Source organism: Oryzias latipes, chromosome 16 (assembly GCF_053564925.1).
Source record: "Oryzias latipes strain Hd-rR chromosome 16, Olatipes_Hd-rR_3.1".
Classification (NCBI taxonomy): domain Eukaryota; kingdom Metazoa; phylum Chordata; class Actinopteri; order Beloniformes; family Adrianichthyidae; genus Oryzias; species Oryzias latipes.
Genome location: NC_136252.1, coordinates 21,737,198 through 21,750,794, shown reverse-complemented (window position 1 = coordinate 21,750,794; position 13,597 = coordinate 21,737,198). Strand labels below are relative to the sequence as shown.

The following is a 13,597-nucleotide window of genomic DNA, read 5'->3' as shown; positions in this document are numbered from 1 at the left end:
CTTAAATACTGCCTGTGAAGTGTTGTAGATGTTCTCCATGGAAGCTGCATAGGAGGTTTTGATTGGATGATGATTTTTAAATAAAAATAATGTTAAAATTTTAAAGAAGAGGGAAAGAATAAGGATGTTTTGTGGTGGAGACTGTGGTGAAGAGCTGATTGTACAATCACCCAGCTTTTGCAGGGGCTGCGGCCTCAAGCCTAAAAGACTATATAGTGCAGGACTATGTAGTGCCCTGGATCTTAAAAGCAATTCGGACACCATGCTCATTACGTCTTCTTTTTTTTTAAACGGCGAATATGACGTCATCGATTTTATGCAGTTCAAATCTAATTGAAATGAGCATTTTGCGATGATCATATATGAATCCACTGTCTTCTGAAGACAAAAAGGTTGATGGTTATTAAAAAATTTTCATTTAAATACATTTTTTTGCAATGCATTGTGGTCTTTATTCGCCAATCTAGTGAGCATCAATACACACTGGTTTTTCACAGAGACTTCTGGGAAATTTCTAGGGCACTCAATTTTGGAATTGTAGATTTGGACAACACAACAGAATGGCGAACGCACTTTGTACTATATAGTCCGGACTATATAGTGAGTAGGGAATTCTGACACAACCATATTGTCTATCAGAAGATTTTCTATGCCAAATGACTTCCGGTTGAATAGGTGAACATTGTCAGATGTCAGAGCTCTGTCTCCCCCTCTGGTCATCGGTGGAGAGTTAAAATTGCACTACATCTCCCAGCAACCCCACCGTGCAGTTTCTGAGTGCTGCACACCTGACTCTCATTTGCCAAATCAATCACAGCATACTTAAGCACTGCACTGAGCCTCGCTCAGTGTGAAGTATTGTTTGTGTCACTCTGCCTGCATTACTGAGTGTTATAGCCAGATAGGATCTTCTGCTTTCCTCACCGGTTTTGTCTCTGACTCTGTTTGCCTGCTACCTGCCCCGTGTCTCGCCTGGATCCTGACTACTCCTGTTTCTGCTCCGATGCTCCCATGCTCGTTATCGACCTCTGCCTGCTTGACCGTGATTTAGCTTTGTGGGCTTTTAGCTGTGCTAATAAAACCCGCTGCAATTAGAACCAGCCGTCTGCCTGTTTTGTGACAATCATCATCCAATCAGTGATGTCCCATTATGCCTACCTTTTCTGTTTTTTAAATTTTATTTTATTTTTTTGTTCTTTAACATTTCATTTTGAAGAACAAAATTTATTTTGTTCTTATTAAATGTTTTCAATGTTATGTTAAATTTTTTTGGATTTGTGTTTTGTTTTTGGCTGATGCTACATGTGACCAAGCACAGGAACAGATGGAAATTCATTTTGGCCATTTGGAATACGTGCAGCCAAGGTGCACATTGCTGCATTGCCCGCACATAAGTGTGTCCAAGGCTAAATATTGTTGTTGGTCGCATGTAATAACTTAACTGTCACCCTAACCCTTCCTCCGGGTCTGGGCAGGCAAGTAAAAAGTTCAGTACTGGCCGTACGAATTAGAAAATTACACGCGAAAAGTCACTTTGTATTCATTATTATTTGTTTTCTTTTAAATTGTTGTTGTGATCTTTAATGTTTTCACATTGAATGATTTGATGTGATTTGCATTTCAGGGCCACTGAATATCAGAGGTAAATCTGATTTAGGATTATTAAAACAAAAAAAAAAAAACTTTTCCTGCTTATAACAATTAGTCTTTGTAGTTCCTTCTGGTCATGGGAGTCCTCAAAGATTCTCACTGTGATTAGTGTCAATACTAGATCTCGACCTCTGACTCAGATTAAGTTATGTAGTGTCTTTAACTAATTAGCTTATTTCACAGTGGCTGTTACTCATAACTCAAATGTCACAAAGAGGCAGAGCATCAGGTTCTAGCACATGGATCATTTGGTGATTGAGCCCTGGAAGGGTGAACCAGATGATAAATGAGTTGTCATTTTAGAGCAGCACTTTAATGGCAGCTTCACCTCCTCTTCCTGTCACTTGGAGCCTGAGGGGTCAGAGGAATGCCATCGCCAATACTCTTCCAAACTGCTAAACCCCTCATCAAAAGTCTGCCCCATCTGTGGTGCTGCTCATCTCCTTTCCCACTGTTGGCATGTTTACATGCCATCTCTGCATCCTGATCATACAAAAATGTTAATTGTTGAACATCATTACCGTCTTGGCAGTCTTCTTGAATATTCCAATTTTATTCCCTTGTTTTCATTTCACGCTCCCACTGCATGTCATATAATCAAAGATTTGTCGCAACTTCCATCTTAGCTCTTTAATGGAGTAACACGGTGACTAGCAAGAGCAGAAAATATTTTCTAAGCTACAAATGGAGAGAAGGCAGGAAGATGGGCTCCTTGACTTTAATACCTTTACAGCACTCATTTTGCTCCAGCTAAGCCTTTGACTGGTGAATGGATGCTTTACAGAAGCAGAAGCCTCGCTGACCTTATTTAGGGCACCTATACTCCGTGAGGAGGCGTCGGTGAAGAGTTTGCTGTGTAGAAGCATGACTCTGGCAATGAGGTAAAGGCGCAGGAACATGGGCACACTCAGCACCATGTCCAGGTCCGCCTCGGCCTGCGAAGGCGCGTACGAGAAGGCCAGCCGTGCCCGCCACTGAAATTTAAAGTCCCCTGGCACTGGATGCACTGCAGACACCAGCAGCTCCAGAGCAATCAGCAGAACCCTCTCCATCGTCATGGCTATTCGCCAGTCGTCCGCTCCATTGTCGATGACGAAAAGCTGCAAGGACAAGAGGGACATACCCAGAGTAAACAAATCAATGACACATTTTATCAGCAGTGATATAATAATCGCAGGAAACAGCATCAAAAAATGTCCCTCCTCCAATTGTAAAAGGCACTTGTTCAACTAGCAGTTCAGCCTCTTTTCACTTTTGTCTTGCTCATTTCATTATACATTTGTAGAGCTTGTTTTGCTAATACTAAACCAGAGTTGCTGAGTCATCCAAACTCTGAAGGTTTGTAATGACTAAAACCGCATCATTTATTCCTTTAAAAGAAGGTCCCTGATCCACTAGTTCTTCCGCGTAATGGGTACAAGCCTTCCCTTCATTAGCAAAATTTAAGGTCGAGTCCCGGGTGGAATCGCATGAGTTCCTCCCATTATTAGAAAACGTTAGAAGCACAAAATAAATTTGTAATGCTGGGATAACATGCACTGAAAGAATTAGAGATAATCATTGCTGCAAAATGCTATTTTGAAGAACAATTCTTGCATCCCTTAGAACAACTCCGATGAAAATCTGTTTTTTTTTTGTATTTTTAACATGTTTATGTGTAATTTTTCTCACGAATGAGGATATTTATAAGGAAAATTAGGCTTCAACTGCATTTCTGAGTATTTCTTTATTCAAATCGTGAATCAGAAGCAGACGAAAAAATGCAATTGGAAAAAGCTTGGAGCAGATGTAGGACCTCAATTGCAGGCCACAAGCTCCCTGCTCCACTCCATTCTGATGCATACTTGCAGACAAATAGATCAATGTACGTCTTTGCTTTCCTCGTCTGAGCTGACATCTGGCTCCAAACTGTACAGCTGGAAAACTCCAATATTATTTGCCATTTTGCTGCTCCCATCATATTAGGTTGGGGTTGTATGGAGCTGTAAGCTAGCAGGAGAGAACGTAAACAGATAGATGTGGGAAAAGGGGACAGGCTTACTCTGCGCCAACAGTCTCGCCCACAACTCAAGTGAATTTATGATGAAAACCTGCTGCTCTGCAGAAAATATGTCCAAGAAAATGACACAGATTTATTTATTTGGGCTAAAAACCAAATACCACTGGGAATGCTTTTAAAATATATCAAAAGATGATCGGAGTGGGTCTTTACATGGTAAACCAATCTTGAACACAAAATCTGTAAAAGTGCATCATTGTTATGTAAATGTCACACAGACCAAATGGCATGCCTTCAACACTACATATGAAATGTAAAAATATCCAATAGATCTCTGTTTTGTTGTCTGACACTGTTGCTTGAATCTTGCAAACATATCACACGTGCTTACAATAGAGTTTTTTACCAACATTTATGCATTAGAGAGGAGAAAATTTAAGTTTTTGAAAAGAGCACTGATCAACACGATTTACTACCTGCGCACAATGTGCTGCTTGCATTTTAATGTGTTGTAGGTTGATGTATCAGATGAATCAGCCTGCTCTCTACAGCAGAGTGAGATAAACATTACTTTTGTTCAGATTCTCAGTTTGACCCTGAGCACTTTGTAAGTAGTCAAGATAGCATTGATCACATTACTGAGTGCACCAAGATGAAAATCTGAGAAGTGCAGGGAGAGTGAGGATGGAGACTGTGCCTATGGCTGTTAGGGGACCTCTTCCTGCTGCAATCTGATAGAAACTTGTTGACACAAGAGGTGCTGGCATCTGCAGAGGCTATTAATACAGAATGATAACTTCAAACATTTCTGAAACAAACAAGTTAATATTCAAGTGTTTTTCTGGTTCAGTTGATATTTGACAATTCTGGCTTGAATAGTTGAAATGGTTTTAAATTTAAAGACCCTCTCCAATCACCTCTTGTGTTTGTAAAGACGTTCCCAATGGTCTTCTATGTCATTTTCTAGGACATAGTTTCTGCAGAGTGGCAGAAGTTCAATAGAAATTCACTTGAGTTGTGGGCGGCACTGTTGATGCGGAGTTGTCCGTCCCCTTCCCATCATTCTTTTGTTTACATTCTCTCCCACTAGCTTACAGTCTCTTACATCCCCAACCTAACATTAAGGGTGCAACAAGATTGGTGAGTAATACTAAAGCTATCCAGTCGTACAGGTCGGAGAATGATGTCATTGCAAACATTCATTGTTTTTCTTATTGTTTTGGTCAAATAGCGACATGGCTCTTATTTATTCTTCCCATCCAATCAATGTCAGTTTTCTCTCTTTGAATTCATTGTTCGTCTCTCCACTTGTCAGGCTGTTATGCAAACCCTTTTCTACCCCCTTCTCCTTCACATTCTGGAAAACGGCCCGGAAAGCTGCTGATCAGGAGCAGAACCAGCTGATGGTGACACCCCAGAGATAGATTCTCACGGCGTTCATGGTTCTGCTCCTGATCATCAACTTTCCGGGCCGTTTTCCAGCTGCTCTTTAATATCACTCATTATCACATTGTTCAATATCATCACTCATCCTCAAGATTTCTGCTTTTCATAATTCAATTATGTCATTTTTACAAGAATTCAAAATAAAAACCTAAACTCAAACTTATGAGCTCTTGTTTCATTATGGCCTCATTCAGAAAAACTCAGCTGTTCAAGGTGGTCAACTGATTGCTCCAAAATAGGTGCTAATTTGCTGAAACACAGAACGCAGACATCATACAAAAAGTATCCCAGTACTGTAATCAAATCAAGACGTAAAACTTTCACATGCTTTTTATAAAGCTGACATTGGAACCTTTAACATGCATCTTTCACACTTTCCAAACCAGACAGGCCTTAGAGAACAGTGCTCCTTTGAAAGTAAGCCACACTTGCTGAGTTTTAATTACCCTGTCATGAACGGCAACATTTAGCATTCCAGTAAGGGTTTGTGGAGTCTGAAATGTTTACTGAGTATCAAACAGTCTCAGTTTTTTTAGTGGAATCTTCAGGGTTTCCCCTTATGTTAGCTCGCTAACAGGACGACTGGGATTTGCTTGGGTAAAAATTTCAGAAAAGTGACAAAATAGACATCAGAATGTGATATTCTGCACCAAATTTAAGTAAGTAATCCTTGACAACCCAGATAAGTGGACTTGTTTGTGACCAACCATATTCTTCCGGTTATTATAAAAGGAATCAGTGAAATCACTGATGATGTTTGAACACATGCTGCTGACAAACAAGCTACAACATCTGCTTTAATAGAGAATGTCACCTAATCAATCTCTTGATAAGAAGGACTTTGCTTATTTTCCCCTTCCTTCTTCTGGTTTAGGTTCACACCTTAAAGGGCCTCTGCACCCCTCCTGATACTTCTGAATTTAATTTAGTTAAAGGTGAGTTGATGAGAGGCAGCAAAATAGTGATAATACTGATGAATGTTTTATTACAAAACCTTAAACATGAGACTAGATCATAGTTATGAGGTGGGTCACAAGTTGTCAGTGTCTGGTCTGTTCAGGTTTGTTTTTTTAACCACTCTACTTCTTCAAAAGATCTGATGCAACCAAACTTTTCATGAGAAGTGAAAGGAGAGATCTAAGGGAAATATTAAATTCAGAATGTGATCTAAAAATCCTTTGTCTTAAACGTCAAGCTTGAAATGTTCCATCATCCCTCAGATTTTCTTTTTTGTGACATGTTTTTTCAACAACATTTTTTGCTTAAGGCATAATTCAGGAATCCTACACACTCCTAAAAATTAAATGACTAATATATATATATATATATATATATATATATATATATATATATATATATATATATATATATATATATATATATATATATACTTAATCCCATGTCTGTTATCCTTGCTCAAGTAATTTTAACCAGCTCAAAAAAGAAAATATATATATACGTGTATATTTTCTTTTTTGAGCTGGTTAAGATTACTTGAGCAAGGATAACAGACATGGGATTACGTTGTTTTGCCCAAGGACACATTAACTGTCAAAAACTCTGAGGGATTCACTAACTAAGACCTTAGTTACAACTGCCCTTAAGGGGGAAATGGGCTGTCTGAAGGCGAATAATGGGCAAACCTGTACGGGGGCACGCAGGTGGGCAAAAGGAAACATTAAAGTAGTAGACCACCCAGTGAGCCCAGTGAGAGCGAAAATGTTTGTGCATATTGTTTCAATGGCGTGCCGCGGACAACAGGTTATCGTAAACATTTGTACAACACGCAAGAGTAAAGTAAAGGTGAAGTAGGTGAGAAGCAGGACTTTTCATTTTTTCAATACCCCAAAATTCTGCACATTGCACCAGGGACCGTTAGTGCTGTTTATGTGATAAGTCTGCGCTCCTTACATGCAGCCTGACTGTTAGTATTTAGGAAATTAGACTATCAGAGCCTTTTTGTGTCAGCGTCCTACAAGCCTGCCCAGTGCATGCAGCATTTGCACACAGTCAGTAAGGCGCCATCTTACTAATACCTTATTGCCTGTACGCCATAAGCACATCTAACTTGCGTCATCCTTATGAATTTTCACAATACACTTACCAGACGCACAACAATGAAACCCTTAAGGTGGCCGCATGAGCCTCAAGGGAACTGCAAGGCACACCTGTGCTACCTTTGAGATACAACCTCACTGTTCTACGACCTTCGACGGGTCCGGACAACCTAAAAGCCTGCAGCACTTGTACGGGTCAACCCCTGTGTGAGTGCATGTGACTAAAGGCCCGTACACACCGGGACGAATATTCGCCAGGCGTTATTCGCCAGCGTTTTTCGCCACGTTTTTTGTGTTCACACCCAGGCGATTTTCGCTGACGTGGAGTGAACATGCAATTTCATTCCCTGACATTAGATGGCGCTTAATGTAAACAGAAATACTCCTGTACACAAGGTGGCGCTGCGCAACTTTACGCTTCTTAAAGTCGCTTTTCACTCAGAAGAAGAGAGCAAGTATTTACGCGCTTATCAGAATCAAACAAAGAAAACATGAACATTTCAAGCACCAGTAGCTCCAACTGGTGCTTGGTTCGGGGATATTTTAGAATGTCCGTCATTATTTCTTCGCGGCTGTGTAGACGCTACTTGGCGTCTATCTTCTTCGCTGGTATGTGTGCTCAGCAAGGCAGTTTTGTGTTTGAGCGCCCCCAAGTTGTGTTTTACTGTAACTTCAGAAGCTCCAGACACGTGAGCAAAAGCGCCATTCTCATTGGTCGAGTAGATTTCGACGCGACGCGTCGAAAAAAAAAAACGAACCCGAGGCGTTTTTTTTTTTTGACGCTTTAACGCGTGGCGTTTTTTCGCGTCGGTGTGCACACTCTCGTTGGTGCCCTCTGTTTAGTCACGAGGCGTTAAACGTCGGCGAAAATCGCCGGCGAAATTCGTCCCGGTGTGAACAGGCCTTAAGGCATACAAGATTATCCTGAGGAAAAGACTTCTATAAAAATTAAATGCATTTATGTGTGTTTGTTTCATGCTGCATGCAACTGGGAACTAGATGAAATGTTGATTTCTGTAAAATAAAAACAAAATCCGGCAAACATCTCCCTTTGACTCCTGTGAATCCCCTTCACGTGTCTATAACAGGGAAATTCTTTCAATATGCAGACAAAACTCTTACACCTCTTAATCTAAAATTGTCTAAAATGACTGGTTATTTCCTTCATTAATGACAAAACTATTTTTGGTGTTACCTGCAGTATCTGCCCTGGAGAAAACCTTCAGTTTATTGCTTATCTTCACCCTTGAGTACAACTGAATATCTGCCCTTGGTACCAGTGTTACTTTAATTGCTGTTTTCCCTCATTATCTGTGTTTGTCTTGTGTTGGTAATTGCTGTTGTTACTCTTTATTCTGTCACCGGAGCTGCAGCTACAAGAAAGTAGTAAGAGCAGGTTTCATTGCAGGGGCCCTCCTCCAGATGATCCTAATGGGAGCTGAGGGAGAAGGAGAGGGCGGCGGTGGGGCTGATTGAACCACGCAGAGATATATAAAGTGCAGTAAAGAGATAAACATGAGGAAAATTTCACAGATCTCTCATAGATCTTGAGACTTGAGAGGAATTTAACTCTTACAAGACATCAGAGGGATTCCGATTATGTGTGGAGCTGGCATGGAAATCTGCAGCTCTCTTAATTATTATACCTTTTTTTTATTTTTTTTTAAAGAACTTAAATTGTGAACTGTGTTGTCTTAACACCGTCCCACTCCGATAAATATCCAATTTTTAGCATATTTTTGTGACATTTTTCTAATGATGGAGGTCATAAATAAAGAAAATTAAGCTTAAAAATCTATTTTTGAGTACCGGTACTTTCTTTTTTCAAATTGTTGTGATTCAGGAGCAGATCAAATAATGTTGTTGGAAAAAGCGTGTAGCTGTGACAGAGGCCACAAGCTCCCTGCTCCTCTCCATGCTGATGCATTCACTTGTAGACATCCATGTATCTCTACATTTTCCTTGTTTGTTGCTCTGCTAATGGTAGGTTGGGGGTGTGAGGGGCTGTAAGCTAGCGGGAGAGAGTGTTAACAAAGGGATGATGGGATATAGGTGTGGGCTTACTCAACACCAACAGTCCCGCCCACAATTTAGAGGAGAATTTTTGGTGAACTACTGCCGGATTATATACTGTATGTCCTAGGAAACAACAGAGGTGTTTTGATTTTGACTGAAAACTGCATAATTCTAATTAAAAAACTACTGGAAACACTTTTGAAAATGATCAAATGATGATCGGAGTGGAACTTTAAGGTGAAAATTTAGTACAAAAGACGTTAGAAAAGACTCAGAGCCAGAATAGTGTGACTGCACAGAACAAACAGAAAGGTCAGGGCACAATGAGAGAAATGAGGAACTCCCTTGCAGTAGATCAGCTGAGTCTAGCAGATGGTGCTCTGGACAAGAGCCAATGATCCAACAATTGCTACTTAGCTCATGATCAATCTAAAGGGCTTTTAGCCCTGCAAACATTTATTTAGGAAAACAAAATCCACAGCAGCAAGTCAAGCACGGAGACTTAGCATGCATGACAGCTGCAGACCAACAGATTTCTTTAGCGAGGATGCCGGATTGAAGCTCTGCCTTCTTCCACCACCTGTGGATATGTTCACTGAAGAATTCATCATTATCTATATCTTGCATGGCGGGGTGTTTCTTCTTTTGTTGTTACTTGGGCGTGCATGCGGTGATGACAAGGACGAACAAACATGTTCAGCATCACTTGCACAACAACTAAGTCATTGTGTGAGCTGCCATTTGAACCGTGGGTCAAACACCGCCTTTATTCTTTAATGATTTCAGAAACACACATTTGCATGCGAGTGTGTGTACTGTACTCATGTGTTTGCATGTGCCTGAGTGAGTTTGAGAGAGAGTGTGCAGACCCAGCCTCGTCATGGTGACTGTTGCCAAGGCGACAACATCAAAGAGCAGCCAAGCCTAATTAGGATCCCCAGTGAGAGAGAAAGGGAGTCAAAAAGAGGGAAGTGCAAGGAGATCCGTAGAATCAAGGGAGAATAAGGAGGCACAAGAAAACACCTTTTGGCCATGGTTAGATTTATGAATGGTTAGAGATGTACTAGAGTGAATTTCAGTGGAAGTCCTCATTCTAAGTTTTACGCCCTTCAAACACACAAACACGTTTCTATGCATGCTTCGCTGAGCAGCAAATTCTCCTGGTCATGTACACTCTTCTTTTCTCTGTCCGTCTCTCTGTTTTCCCTCTTTCTAACATCCTTCACTCCAGTTCAAAGTCTTGCAAGAGGACATTTCTCCAAATCAAAACAGAGATGATTCCGTTTCCAGCACCACTGGAGGAAATGGGAGCTTCTCTCTTCCTTTTTTCCTTTTTTCCTTCCACCCCCCCACCCCCTCTGCTGTCCTCCTGCAAACTCCCGCTGCTGGTCTTTTCCTGGCTAAATCGCCACAAGGAAGGGATACATAATTAAATTCCATTAGGAGAGTAATCTGTCAATGGGGGTGAGTGAGTGCCATTGCCCCTACATGAAGAGGACAGAGGCAGGGGAAGACGGAGGAATATGCAGAGAAATAAGTCACAAGGAAATCTGTAAATAAAAAACATCAAAATACATACAATATGTTTATAGAGAAAGTGATTTAAATATACTTACACATAAGGAAAAGAAGTTTTGGTAAAAAAAATTCTATAGTGAGTTTTTCCTTGTTTTTACCTTCCATCCATATGGACAGGTTACCGAAATGCATTTAAATACCGTTGGAAAACTGGGACATCCTTGCCAGCTTTGATTTCAGATTTGATTTCTAACAGAAAAGGAACAAACAAACATGCAAAAACATTGAACCTTTCTATGATATAATCATAGTTTTTGAATTCTGTAAATATTTCAGCATTTTGTGATTTAGAAATGGATACTTTGACAGTATGGGACAGTATGAGATGACAGTATGGTCCTTTATGTTGAAAAAAACCCCAAGCAATTTAAGCACAAAATAGCAGAATTTCTTATGGGTACATAGCTAAATCTTGGTATTCAAATAGGAAAAGAAGAGGAATGTAAATACTAGATTTGCTCTGATTTTATGCTCATAGAACACACATTCATTACACGAATATTTTAAAAGCCTAAAAATATTGCAGGAGCAAAAATCAAACAAAATATTAAAGCAGAAAATCTAGATAATTTGAAAATGTGGAGGTATTCTGGGTAAAACACTTTTTCCTGTGAGGATTAAACAATTCAACAAAGTTGTGTTTTGAATATTTAAAATATTAACTTTTAATTTCTTGCTTACAGGTCCTAAAATGTGTTTTTTGGTGTTTTTAACATGTGCTTGTGGCTTTGTTGTGATGATGAGGACGTATATAAGAAAACTAAGCTTAAAATTGCTTTTCTGAGTACTCTGACATGTACATAAGTTTAAGTGTTGATATTTAGATCTGTTTCTCTCTACAAATGTGGCATGAGGTCTGTGTGTTTACATCAGCGATGCTTGGTGCCGGAATGCCAGAGTGGTCTATCAACACTGCTCCCCCCTGGCTGAGTTTATGATCGTTAAATGCCGGCCATTCTACCTGCCGAGAGAATTTAGCTCCATACTGCTGGTAGCAGCATACATCCCTCCCAGCTCCACCACCAACAGGAGTGAGGCTCTGTATGAACTACACCAGCACATCAGTGAGCAGCAGACAGCTCACCCTGATGCCTTCCTCATCCTGGCCGGGGACTTCAACCATGCAAACCCTAAGAGCGTGTTTCCACAACTCCATGGACATATCAACTTCCCCACAAGAGGTAAAAACATCTTGGACAATGTTTACACCGCACACAAAGGAGCCTACAAAGCCCTTCCCCTCGCCCACCTGGGCGCCTCAGACCACACCACTGTCATGCTAATGCCAGCATACAGGCCAAAGGTCAAAGCCATCTGACCAGCTGAAAAGGTGGTTCGGGTGTGGCCTGAGGGATCTACTGAGGCTCTACAGGACTGCTTTGCCACCACTGACTGGAGTATATTCAAACAAGCAGCCACCTACAATGACATCACTGATCTCCAGGAGTACACGGAGACTGTCACATCCTACATGAGGAAGTGCATGGATGATGTCACAGTCACCAAAACCATCACCCTTCGAGCCAACCAAAAGCCATGGCTGACAGGAGACGTCCACAGACTCTGGAGGGAACGGAACGCTGCCTTCAGAGCTGGGAATGAAGCTGGTCTGAGAACAGCCAGGGCCAACCTGTCACGAGGCATCAGGGTGGCCAAGAGGGAGCACTCCAGGAAGGTGGCTGACCGATTCAGCGACAGTGGTGACACCAGGAACCTGTGGCGGGGCATCCAGACCATCACGGATTACAAGCCCGCCCCACAGGCCTGCGACTACTCTACCCCTCTGCTGGACCAGCTAAATACCTTCTTTGCCCGCTTTGAGGCAGACAACAGCATCCCGGCACAGAAGACTCTTCCCCCTCCCAGTGACCTAGTGCTGATGCTATCACGTGACAGCGTGAGGCGCTCACTGGGAAGCATTAAGCCACAGAGAGCCCCAGGACCTGACAACATTCCTGGCTGTGTCCTGAGGAACTGTGCTGATGAGCTGACAGATGTCATCACCGACATCTTCAACCTCTCACTGAGCCAGGCTGTTGTCCCCTCATGCTTCAAAGCCACCACCATCATCCCGGTCCCAAAGAAGTCCTCTCCCTCCTGCTACAATGACTACCGCCCGATCGCTCTCACCCCCATTCTCATGAAGTGCTTTGAGCAGCTGGTCATGCAGCACATCAAGTCTACCTTCCCCCCCACTCTGGACCCCTACCAGTTTGCATACCGGTCAAACCGTTCGACCGATGATGCCATCTCAACAGCCGTCCACTCAGCCCTCACTCACCTGGAAACAAAAGACTCTCATGTCAGAATGCTATTCATTGACTTCAGCTCCGCCTTCAATAAAGTCATCCCCCAGCAGCTCATCCACAAGCTAGACCAGCTAGGACTCAACACCTCCCTGTGTAACTGGCTTCTGGACTTTCTGACAGGGAGACCACAGGCAGTTCGTGTCGGCAACAACACCTCCAGCACCATTACAATTAACACAGGGGTCCCCAAGGATGTGTGCGGAGCCCCCTTCTCTTCACTCTGCTGACCCACGACTGCACCCCAACATCAAGCTCCAACCTCTTCATCAAGTTTGCGGATGACACAACAGTGGTGGGTCTCATCAACAACAACGATGAGACCCCCTACAGAAGGGAGGTGAGCAGGCTGGCTCTGTGGTGCAAAGACGATAATCTCCACCTGAATGTGGAGAAGACAAAGGAGATGGTTGTGGACTTCCGGAGAACTCCCACCCAGCACGCTCCACTGATCGTCAATGGTGCTGCTGTGGAAAGGGTGAGCTGCACCAAGTTCCTGGGGGTGCACATCTCCGACGACCTGTCTTGGAACCAAAACACTGCAT

At 42.1% G+C, this 13,597-nt stretch overlaps 1 protein-coding gene across 1 annotated transcript in view; it reads right to left on the bottom strand.

The window, feature by feature from the left end:
* The window catches only part of kcnn3 (potassium intermediate/small conductance calcium-activated channel, subfamily N, member 3), a 77,942-nt gene that overhangs the window by 32,388 nt on the left and 31,957 nt on the right, over positions 1-13,597 (bottom strand). Inside the window, exon 4 of the mRNA XM_011485308.4 lies at positions 2,454-2,750. Coding sequence (XP_011483610.1) covers positions 2,454-2,750 — 297 coding nt within the window. The remainder of the gene's footprint in view (positions 1-2,453; positions 2,751-13,597) is intronic.